The sequence below is a fragment of the Nicotiana tomentosiformis genome, chromosome 11, assembly GCF_000390325.3.
Source record: "Nicotiana tomentosiformis chromosome 11, ASM39032v3, whole genome shotgun sequence".
Taxonomy (NCBI): Eukaryota; Viridiplantae; Streptophyta; class Magnoliopsida; order Solanales; family Solanaceae; genus Nicotiana; species Nicotiana tomentosiformis.
The window spans coordinates 18817327-18828974 of record NC_090822.1 but is presented as its reverse complement, the minus strand read 5'-3'; the positions used below and the strand labels follow the sequence as shown (position 1 = coordinate 18828974).

General features: G+C 40.3%; 1 protein-coding gene across 1 annotated transcript; it reads left to right on the top strand.

Moving 5' to 3' along the window:
- The first annotated feature begins 8654 nt into the window (after positions 1-8654).
- LOC104116640 (arogenate dehydrogenase 2, chloroplastic) lies at positions 8655-10498 on the top strand. Its single transcript, XM_009627537.4, has one exon. The coding sequence runs from the start codon at positions 8919-8921 to the stop codon at positions 10047-10049; it is 1131 nt and encodes a 376-aa protein (XP_009625832.1). The 5' UTR covers positions 8655-8918; the 3' UTR covers positions 10050-10498.
- Positions 10499-11648: the final 1150 nt, after the last annotated feature.

Below are 11648 nucleotides of genomic sequence, written 5' to 3'. Positions count from 1 at the left end.
AGGTAAGGGTATTTAGACTTTCATCTCCTCTTCTGCTTCCCATGTCATTTCTTCTATATTCTTGTTCCTCCATAATACTTTCACGGAAGCTACATCCTTTGTTCTCAGCTTGCGGACTTGTCGATCTAATATAGCCACTGGCACTTCATCATATGATAGATCCTTTGTAACTTGTACATCTTTGATAGGGACGACCCGAGAAGGGTCTCCAATACATTTCCTCAACATAGATACATGGAATACCGGGTGGACAAATTCCAATTCAGATGGCAATTCTAACTCGTAAGCAACCTGTCCAATTTGTCGAAGAATTTTGTACGGCCCAATATACCCGCGGACTCAACTTACCCTTTTTCCCAAAACGCATAACACCCTTCATCGGCAAGATCTTCAGGAAAACCCAATCACCAACCTCAAATTCCAGATCATGACGCCGGACATCGGAATAAGACTTTTGCCTGCTTTGTGCCGTCCTCAGTCGCTCTTGTATCACTTTCACCTTCTCAATGGCTTGGTGAATCAAATCTGGCCCATATAATTCTGTCTCTCCGACTTCGAACCATCCAACTGGTGATCTACATCTCCTCCCATACAGTGCCTCATACGGGGCCATTTTAATACTGGAATGGTAGCTATTATTGTAGGCAAATTCTATAAGTGCCAGATGGTCATCCCAATTCCCCTTGAAATCTAGAACACATGCTCGTAGCATATCTTCAAGCGTCTGGATGGTACGTTCAGCCTGTCCGTCAGTCTGCGGATGGAATGCAGTGCTGAGATTTACTTGTGTGCCTAAACCCTTCTGAAAAGACCTCCAAAAGTTAGCCGTAAATTGAGCTCCTCGGTCTGATATAATAGATACCGGCACACCATGAAGCCTAACAATCTCCTTGATATACAACTTCGCATAATCTTCAGCCGTGTAAGTTGTCTTAACTGGTAGAAAATGGGCAGATTTTGTAAGTCGATCAACTATCACCCAGATGGAGTCAAACTTATGATAAGAGCGAGGTAATCCAATAATGAAGTCCATATTAATCACCTCCCATTTCCAGGTCGGAATCTCTATATTCTGAATCAATCCACTGGGTTTCTGATGCTCGATCTTTACTTGTTGACAATTAGGACACTGGGCTACAAATTCTGCAATAGACTTCTTCATGTTATCCCACCAATACTGCTCCTTAACGTCATGATACATCTTTGTCGAGCCAGGATGGATAGAATATCGGGACTGATGAATCTCAATCATAATCTTCTCTCGCAACCCTGCCACACTAGGCACACATAATCGGCCCTGGTATCTCAGTGTCCCATCTCCTCCGATCTTGAAAGCTGTAATCTTACACTGCTGAATTCCCTCTCTCAATCTTACTAAGGTAGGATCTTCATATTGCCGTGCTTTTACCTCGGCTACCAAAGATGATTCTGCTGTATTCTGTACAGTAACACCTCCGTCATCAGAGTCCAACAATCTGATTCTCATATTGGCCAGCTGGTGAAGCTCTTTGGTCAACCCTTGTCTACCTGCCTCAATATGTATTAAGCTTCCCATTGACTTACGGCTGAGAGCGTCTGCCACAACATTGGCTTTACCGGGATGGTACAATATCTCGACATCGTAGTCTTTCAGTAATTCAAGCCACCTACGCTGCCTCAAATTCAACTCCTTCTGCTTGAAGATGTATTGTAAACTCTTGTGATCTGTGTAGATGTCAACATGGACGCCGTATAAGTAGTGCCGCCATATCTTCAAAGCATATATTACTGCAGCCAATTCCAAATCATGAGTCGGGTAATTCTTTTCATGCTTCTTCAATTGTCTTGATGCATAAGCAATCACCTTCCCACGTTGCATCAATACGCACCCCAAACCTATACCTGAGGCATCACAATATACCACATAACCTTCTGTTCCTTCTGGGAGAGTGAGCACTGGCGCGGATGTCAATCGATTCTTTAGCTCCTGAAAACTATGTTCACAAGCATCAGACCACTGGAACTTGGTAGCTTTCTGTGTTAACTTAGTCAATGGTGCTGATATAGAGGAAAACCCTTCTACAAACCGCCTATAGTATCCTGCTAGCCCCAGGAAGCTGCGGACTTCTGATGGTGTTGTAGGTCTCGGCCAATTCTTCACTGCATCGATCTTCTGAGTGTTGATACTAATACCCTCATCAGATATCACATGGCCAAGGAATGCTACTGAGTTCAGCCAGAATTCACATTTAGAGAGCTTAGCATATAACTTATGATCCTGAAGGGTCTGTAATACTATCCGCAAGTGGCCCGCATGTTCCGCCTCCGAACGAGAATACACCAGAATGTCATCAATGAATACGATCACGAACACATCAAGATAGGGCCTGAATACACTATTCATGAGATCCATAAAAGCTGCTGGGGCATTTGTTAGCCCGAACGACATCACCAAGAACTCAAAATGCCCATATCTTGTCCGGAAGGCCGTCTTTGGAATATCCTTCTCCTTAACCCTCACCTGATGATACCCTGAACGCAAGTCAATCTTGGAGAAATACTTGGCACCCTGGAGTTGGTCAAACAGGTCATCAATTCTTGGAAGTGGATACTTGTTCTTTATTGTAAACTTATTCAACTGTCGATAATCGATACACATCCTTAACGACCCATCTTTCTTCCGCACGAACAAGACTGGTGCACCCCAAGGTGAAGTGCTAGGCCTAATGAAACCCTTATCCAGCAAGTCCTTCAACTGCGCCTTCAACTCTCGCAACTCTGTCGGGGCCATCCTGTATGGAGGGATAGAGATCGGTTGAGTGTCAGGCAATGCATCAATGCTAAACTCAATCTCCCTTTCAGGAGGAAGGCCTGGGAGTTCATCTGGGAAAACATCTGGAAATTCATTGACCACGGGGATTAATTGTAGAGTAGGCGGCTTCACCTCCGCATCCCTAACGCGAACAAGATGATAAATGTAACCTTTTGAGATCATCTTCCTTGCCTTAAGATAGGAAATAAACCTACCTTTCGGCGTAGCAATGTTCCCCTTCCATTCAATGGCGGGTTCACCAGGAAACTGAAACCTAACCATCTTCGTACGACAGTCAACATTTGCATAGCATGAGGCCAACCAGTCCATTCCCATTATCACATCGAAATCAACCATTTCTAACTCAAATAAATTTGCCGAGGTTTGACGACTACAAATCATCACAGTGCAACCTTTATATACCCTTCTAGCAATCACAGAATCTCCTATCGGAGTGGATACCGCAAGTGGTTTACTTATCAATTCAGGTTCAATGCCAAACTTATTAGCCACAAAGGGTGTAACATATGATAAGGTAGATCCTGGATCAATTAGCGCATATACATCATAAGAAAACACAGACAATATACCTGTAACAACATCCGGAGATGACTCGAGATCTTGTCGACCTACTAGAGCATAGGTTCGATTTTGAGCACCACTCGAACTCGGCACTGAACCTCTACCTCTACCACGACCTGTCGACTATTGAAAACCTTGTGCTGGAGGTCGAACTGATGAGGAAGAACCAGACACAGATCCAGTCGGCTGAGCCATACCACCACCTCCTCTGTTAGGACAATCCCGCATCATATGGCCATGCTGTCCGCAAGAATAGCACGCATCGGAACCTCGACGGCACAGTCCAAAGTGGGCCTTGCCGCACTGATCACAACGAGGTGTTGGGGGTCTCGTCTGACTAGTATCTCTATGAAATTGTGAGCCTGATGCCCTCGAACTCTGACCTGAACCAGAATAGGTAAATCGATCATACCGAGGCCTCTGAAACTGTGGAGGAGCACTAGCTACAGGTGGCGCCGAACTCCTCGAAGATTGGGGCCTGATACTGCCTCTGAACTCATCAGAATACCCTGCAAATCTCGCCTCTTATGCTGGCCCCTATCCTGCTCCCTATCTGCCCTTTGCTGGCGCTTACGATCCTCTAGGGTCTGGGCATAAGCCTGAATACGGGAAATATCCATGCCCTCTACCAAGGAGGCTGTTGTGCACTCATTTATCAGATGTGGTCCCAACCCGTTCACGAACAGATGCACCCTATCACTCATCTCGGCCACCATATGGGGAGCATACCTTGCTAAAGAATCAAACTGTATACTATACTCTCGTACACTCATATTACCCTGTCGAAGGTTCAAGAACTTATCAGCTCTAGCTCGTCGTATCTCAACTGGCAAGTAGTGACGAAGAAAGGCCTCAGAAAATTCCTTCCACATGGCTGGAGGAGCATTCGGACCCCTAGATCTCTCCCAACTATCATACCAGAAAACCGCTAAATCCCGTAACCGATAAGAAGCCAACTCTACTGCCTCCGTATCACTAGCATGCATAACCCGCAATGTACGATGAATCTGATCAATAAATGTTTGTGGGTCCTCCTTGGGGTCTGATCCGGTAAACACTGGAGGGTCTAGATTAATAAAATCACGAACTCTCGCACTAACCGGTTTATCAGCAGCACCGGTATTCTGCTTCTGAGCCTGAGCAGCTACCAAGCTAGTCAACAATTGCACCGCACTGCGCATATCGTGGTCTGTAGTGCCAGACGGAGGAACTGGATGTACTGGGTGCCTCCTAATATCCTCTGGAGGAGACGGAGAGGTATGAGACGGCATCTCACTCTGAGCCTCACTTTGGCCTACTCTGGCTGGAGGCACCTGAATGTTACCCTCTCCCACAGTTGTATCAAGCCGTTTACTAATCGCTTGCTTCCTAGTCGAAGGCATCGCTGAAAGAAAATAAGGTGAATATTAGATATGAACACTTACGACTCAACTCTACGCACGATCTAGATTTAGGAAGAAGGTAACAACCCTAGATGTCACGTAGCCTCCTGATTATAAATGTGGCGCGCTACACATCCATAATCAAAACTCTACTAGACACGGCTCATAGACATCCCCTAGGACAGACTTGCTCTGATACCAAGTTTGTCACGACCCAACTGGAGGGTCATGACTAGCACCCGGGCCATACTTGCCGAGCACCAACGTACATTTTATCTAACCTTCCTTATTATCTTTAAGGGCCGACAAGACCAATATAAATGGTAGACATGGATCATGAACATCCAACAATGAAAGATAATGTCATGAACATACGTAACATGGGACGACAAGACTGTCAAGAAACTATATATAAGGTACGAGCTACCATGGTGCCATGAAAGACTATACAACAAAAATCAGCCGACAAGGCATTCCAAACCATACATGAGTCGACACCTGTCTATGAGCCTCTAAAAGAACATAAGTGCTACAACATTGCCGGAACAGGGCCCCGACATACCCATAATGTCTATAACAAAATGCATACCAAGACCACGGCAAGTCCGGAGAAGGGATCTCGCCAATAACCGCTGAACTGGACAGCCTACTGTGGTGGGGGAGCTGCGTCTACCCATCTATCAGGACCTGCAGCACGACATGCAGCGTCCACAAATAAAAAGGACGTCAGTATGAATAAAGTACTGAGTATGTAAGGCAGGAAAGCATAAGTAAGAACAGTAATGTAAACAGGGATAGAGAATATACAACCTGTGACATCTGGGTACCTCTGAGGGCTACTGACATGAAATACATGATACATACATATATATACATAAACTTTTAAAACATACGCCTTTGTGGGCATCACCATCATCATATCGTACCCGGCCGTAATAGGCTCGGTAAAACGTACCCGGCCATCATAGGGCTCGGTAGAATCGTACCCGGCCACGTGGAGCTCGGTAAAACCCAACTGATCAGTGGTTGCACAATAGGTGCCGTACCCGGCCGACTATAGCGCGGCTCGGTAGAGTAAAATAGATACATATATATGATGCATGCTGGACTCATTGGAATCACATTTTGAACCTTTCGGAGTGACATAAGGTCGGTATCCTTCGTACACGTTATTAGGATTAACTCTTCATCAAGAATCTTATAAGAATCAGGAACTACCAACAACATTGATAATATAAGAATAAGAGAAGTAACATCAATATCAATCGTTTCATAAGAAGGGCAGCAATGTAAGTACTGCTAGCTTCTAAGAGTAGAGTATCTTTGGGAGCTCGTTCAATACATTATGTACAATCGGAGTCGTGCAAAAGAATGAAGGGGATAGCCTCACATACCTTGTATATACTGCCCAACCTCAAGCTATGCAAATGTCACGACTCCTTAGTCTACAATAAGAGAAATGACACTATCATTATCGTTTAAGCGTCGTAACTATTATGTATCGACCGCAACCTATTTTACGATGAAACGGACAGCACCTCCCCTATTTATATGACTTCCCACAAGTCAATACAATCACCAAACAGCCCAAACAACATCATTAATAATCATATTGAGCCTCCAAAACAGTCCACCAACTAACAACATTACTACCAAGCCTTTCGATATATATTTCACAAGTTCTAGCTTCAACGACTTAGCCGCAACTTGGATAATCTTAAATATATATAGAGTAAGAGGTTACTTACCTTTAAACAGAAAGAACAACTCCAATTTGACCTTAATTTTCCACGAAATTATCCCTTCAATTCTGCCACAAGAACAAGGAAGCGAAACTAGCAATTAATTCGGGTTTTTCGGCACTAGAATTACTTTAGAAGACTTGAAATCACCTAGGGTTGATATTAAAAACTTGAAGGTGTATTTACAGAACATAAAACACTTAAAACAACCTCCCACACGAGCTGTAACAACACAAAAATCAGCAACAACAAGAAGAACAAGAAACTTACTAGCGCCACGGGATTCCTGACATTTAATTTGTGTTGTTTGCCCTTTGTTTGTGTCTTGGATCATGAGAGAACCTTGAGAGACTGTTTTTAGGGTTATAAGGTCTGAATATACTGAAAAATAATGACTTAAAACGGGGTTGAGGTATCTTATATATGTCCATATGTCTTAAACCGCCTTTGTGGGCCCCATAGAGAGCAGCTTGGCGCACTCTCGCGAAAACGCGAATATCTCTCTATTCCGAGATCGTATCGACGAACGGTTTAATGTGTTGGAAACTAGACTCATAGATCTTCAATTTGATAGGTAGATCACCCCATAATTCCAAGCACACTGGGAGAAAAATGCAGTAACATTTGACCTAAAATTTAAGTAAAATTATAAACCTAAGTTGCGACAACTTTTGTCGACTTTTGTTTCATAACTCGCTTGACTTCAAGACTTAGGATGCGGATATTATATGATTCAAATACATTAAAACAAGACCTCTTGGAACAGTTAATCACCTCTAGTGTTACCCGAAAATACGGGTTACAACATCCTTGATTCGTTTAACTTCTAATACTTGTTAACCACTCTTATATACCCTTGTATCGTTTAAGACCAATAGGATTAACTTCTTATCATCTCAAAGATAATCTCTTCTTGGATTTACGTCGACTAACTTACGGCGTGATCTATGGTATGCGAATTTGGGTTGTAACAATACAATTTAATACACCTCTTATTCACATACATTAGTATTTCTACTACATTATACAAGATTAAAAGAAAAGAGTAACTTATGATCATGTGAACCAACTGTTTTTTTTTTTTTTTTGGTGCAAAATTCTCCTACATAAAAAGTACTCCACATAATAGTAATCTTGAGGTAGGTTAACCATTTTATTTGCTCAATAATATCCTACTATATTTCATGAAAAAAATGTTTAACTATAAAACAGACACCTTTTATCACATCAAATGATGCCATTACAAAAGTTAATGTACCTTTTCTTTTCAGTAGCCTGAGCCTTAGAGCGACATGTGGACTGATAGTCAATATAAAATTAGTTCAATATAGAATATATTTTGTTTCAAATTCGAATAAAAAAAAAGAGTTATAGTAAATTGATAGTCAATATAAAATTAGTCATCGACGGATCCTTTCTATGGAAAATCTAAAAACACATCACATAAAGTTTGAATAGAGAAAAATGATCTTAACAGTTTTTTTATTGATCTTTCATGAAAACTATATAATTAAAATAATATTTAAGTTTAATTATAAATTTAAGTTAAATTTATATGAAGCTAAAATGATGTCACTAGTACTTTGGTTTTTTCACCAACCTTGAGTCCTAGAGCAACATGTCGATTATAGACCACAATCCTCCATTTTGGATCTCCTTCTGTTCAAACTTCATTCAAGAATTCAGCAGTTTTGAACCACCTACCCCCACTTTACCCTTAATGTCCAAAAGAACACCCTAACCCCCCACCCCCACACCACCTAAAAGCCCCCCTACCCCCAAGAAAATTAGTCCACCACACCCTTATTTTCTTTTTTTCAAGTTATTCAACCGCTGGGTTCAAAATAACATATGAAAACAAATAATGCAAATATCGATGAACAATTAGACAAGAAAGAAAAATATAGTACTAAATTAGGCATTTATTATTATTTGATGAATTGACATGCATATGATTTATTACTAATATAAAATAAAAAAATATAAATTATGAGCGAATAGTTTTTAAATAAAACTATCTAATAGATTATATTGTAAAAGTTGTGTGTAATTAAGCGAGAAAAAGTCTTAAGTTATAAAAGTTAAAAAATTCTCTTAATTAAATATGAAACAAAACCTTTTGCACTATCACTCTAGAAAAAAAAAAAAAAAAAACTTTTCAATCTCTCTCTCCTTCGTCGAAAAAATCGTCCCCTTGTCTATTCCTTACCTTCCCCCATTTTCCTCCATATAAAGCCCTCAGTTTTCCCTTCTCCATACACCCAATTCGCCACTTCCCAAAATCTTGCTCAAATTTCCCCTCATCTTACAAACTCTGTTTAATATTTCAAGAATCAAGATTTAATCTTTCATATTACAAAAAAATCAAGAATCAAGATTCTTTCTTTGTTTGCAGACAACATAGTATAATACCAAAATACCATGTTGTCTTTCACCCCTCTTCAATCCAAGCCAACACCACCCACCCCCACCTCAAACCCCACCCGTTGGTCTTGGTCTCATCTCACCCACCACCACCCCACTAGCCGGCGCCATTTCTTTGCCTCTTCACCCTCCAAAGTCAGTTACCGCCGCCTTAACATTAATGCCATTGATGCAGCACAGCCATATGATTACGAAGCATTTGTCTCAAATCAATATGCTCAGTCAACAAGACTCAAGATTGCTATAGTTGGTTTTGGAAACTTCGGTCAGTTTCTTGCTAAAGCCTTTGTTCGTCAAGGCCATGTTGTGTTTGCTCATTCAAGAACTGATTACTCACACATTGCAAATTCTTTAGGTGTTTTATTTTTTCAAGATCCGCATGACCTTTGTGAGCAACACCCTGATGTTATTCTCCTTTGTACTTCAATTATATCTACTGAACCTGTCCTTAGATCACTCCCTATTCAAAGGCTAAAAAGAAACACATTGTTTGTTGATGTTTTGTCTGTTAAAGAGTTTCCAAAGAACATTTTTCTTCAAGTTTTGCCTTCCCATTTTGATATTTTGTGTACTCATCCTATGTTTGGACCTGAAAGTGGTAAGGATAGTTGGAAAGATTTGGCCTTTGTGTTTGATAAAGTTAGAATTGGTGAAGGGGAATCGAGAAAAGGAAGGGTTGATAGGTTTCTTGATATATTTGAGAAAGAAGGGTGTAGGATGGTGCCGATGACGTGTGCGGAGCATGATAGGTATGCTGCCGGTTCGCAGTTTATTACACATACAATGGGGAGAGTATTGGAGAAGTTGGATTTGGATACAACTCCTATTAATACGAAAGGGTACGAGACTTTGTTGAATTTGGTTGAGAATACTTCTAGTGATAGCTTTGACTTGTACTATGGGTTGTTTATGTACAATAAGAATGCGATGGAACAGTTGGAAAGGCTTGATTTGGCTTTTGAGGCTTTGAAGAAGGAGTTATTTGGGCATTTGCATGAAGTCTTGAGGAAGCAATTGTTTGGGAAGGCGGAGGAAGCGGGACAGAGGCGTATCTTAACCAAGTTGCCCAAGAATGGGTATGCACTACCAGCTCCTTCATCGGAGGCTGTTAAATCTGAGAACAATTGAAGGGAATTCTGGAACTTGGTATGTCTGCAATTTTGTTTGGTGACTTCTTGCTTTGGGATTAAAAGATATGTTTATTAGCACAACCCGTGTAATGATTCGATATGAGCAATGTAACTATGCCACAAGGACATGCTTATTGTGTTGTTTTAAGTGAAGATTAAAGCACTAATTCAACCTTCTTTTCCATTTGGAGTCGGGGTTAGGTGTTGAGTTGTAAGACCATCAAAAGGACCATAAATATTTTGTCCTGCAATGTCAGCTGTCCTTTTGATATTTTGGGAACATTTGTTGTATGAGAGTTACTTTTGATGAGATCAATTATTAGATGTTGAGAATGCAGTTTAGGATGAAAATGGCAGTTAGCATTTATCTGTTGGTCACTGGATAGGTTAAGTTAATTCTGTATCTCATGTATTTATGTTATAAGACGAGTTATGTATTTGCCTTTATTTCTTCTAAAGTGGGTTACATTTCTAAGACAGAATCTGCAATCATGAATTTCTTATTCTTTAGCGTGAAGTTTTTTTGTTAGTCATAAGTACTTGATGTATGATATTTCATTACCATGCTGTTCTCCTACGTGTTATGAGTTTCATATGCCCTTTTTTCCTCCAATATTGGTCTACTTTAAGTAGAAGAGGTAGTGTGAAGCAATATTTGGTAATTCAACATTCATCTGAAGGCAAGAGAACATATTGGCGGAAATTGTTAACACAATAAACCATTGATTGTTATAATGTTCAAGCTCATTGACTAATTTACTTATAAAGTGGGAAGGGGAAAGCAGAATTCACATTTTGCATCCTTATTTTTGCTTGTAAGTTTATGTAAGCTTTGGGAGAGAAAAGAGATGTATTGATGTCTTAATACTTTTGCATACAACTGATTTATAGGTTTCAAGAAAGATACATATGCATTTTGCAAATATGGTATCTAACTTAGGAACTCGACACTTCACATTCTAACACTAACGCTTCTTTTTTTGAGAAGATTCTAACACTAACACTTAACACTAAAACAATTTTAATCATTCTATGCATTCCACATGTGACATCTTTCTCGAATTGTTGATTTGTTCCTAAACTAATGGGGTTTGAAGGTGACTTTTTGCAGCAAGCATCTCATATATTGACAGATGCTTTCTTTCCTAATAAGAGCAGAGTGTTAAAGCTGATCTACTCTTGATTCAGGTGTTTCCCCTTTCTCAACTGAAAAACTGATGCGGAAACTAAAAAATAAAAGATTCATATTGGCTGCTAGCAATTGAGATAGCATGCTTCTCGTAGTTGCTGCATGATGTTCTGTTGCTTCATTTGTTGGTTTAAAATGAAATACTAGTTGTTTTTCATTTTGTCGTAAAAAGAGTAGTTCATTTCCTTTTTAAGCTGCCATATTACCTTTTGTCTTCTTCAAATTGTCAGATGCAACCTTATACTCGGATCTATTTCATCATTCACAGCTATAGCCCCTCGACTAAGAATTATCTTTATGCATCTTGTTATAGTTTCTTAGTTGATATGTCAAATCTTTGTTTTGTCAGCTAAAGAAAACTTCATTCTGTTCATCTCATTTCATACAAAATCTGAATCCCAACTTGCC

Coding starts and splice junctions, on each gene's coding strand:
- LOC104116640 (XM_009627537.4), top strand. CDS start 8,919: ATGTTGTCTTTCACCCCTCTTCAATCCAAGCCAACACCACCCACCCCC.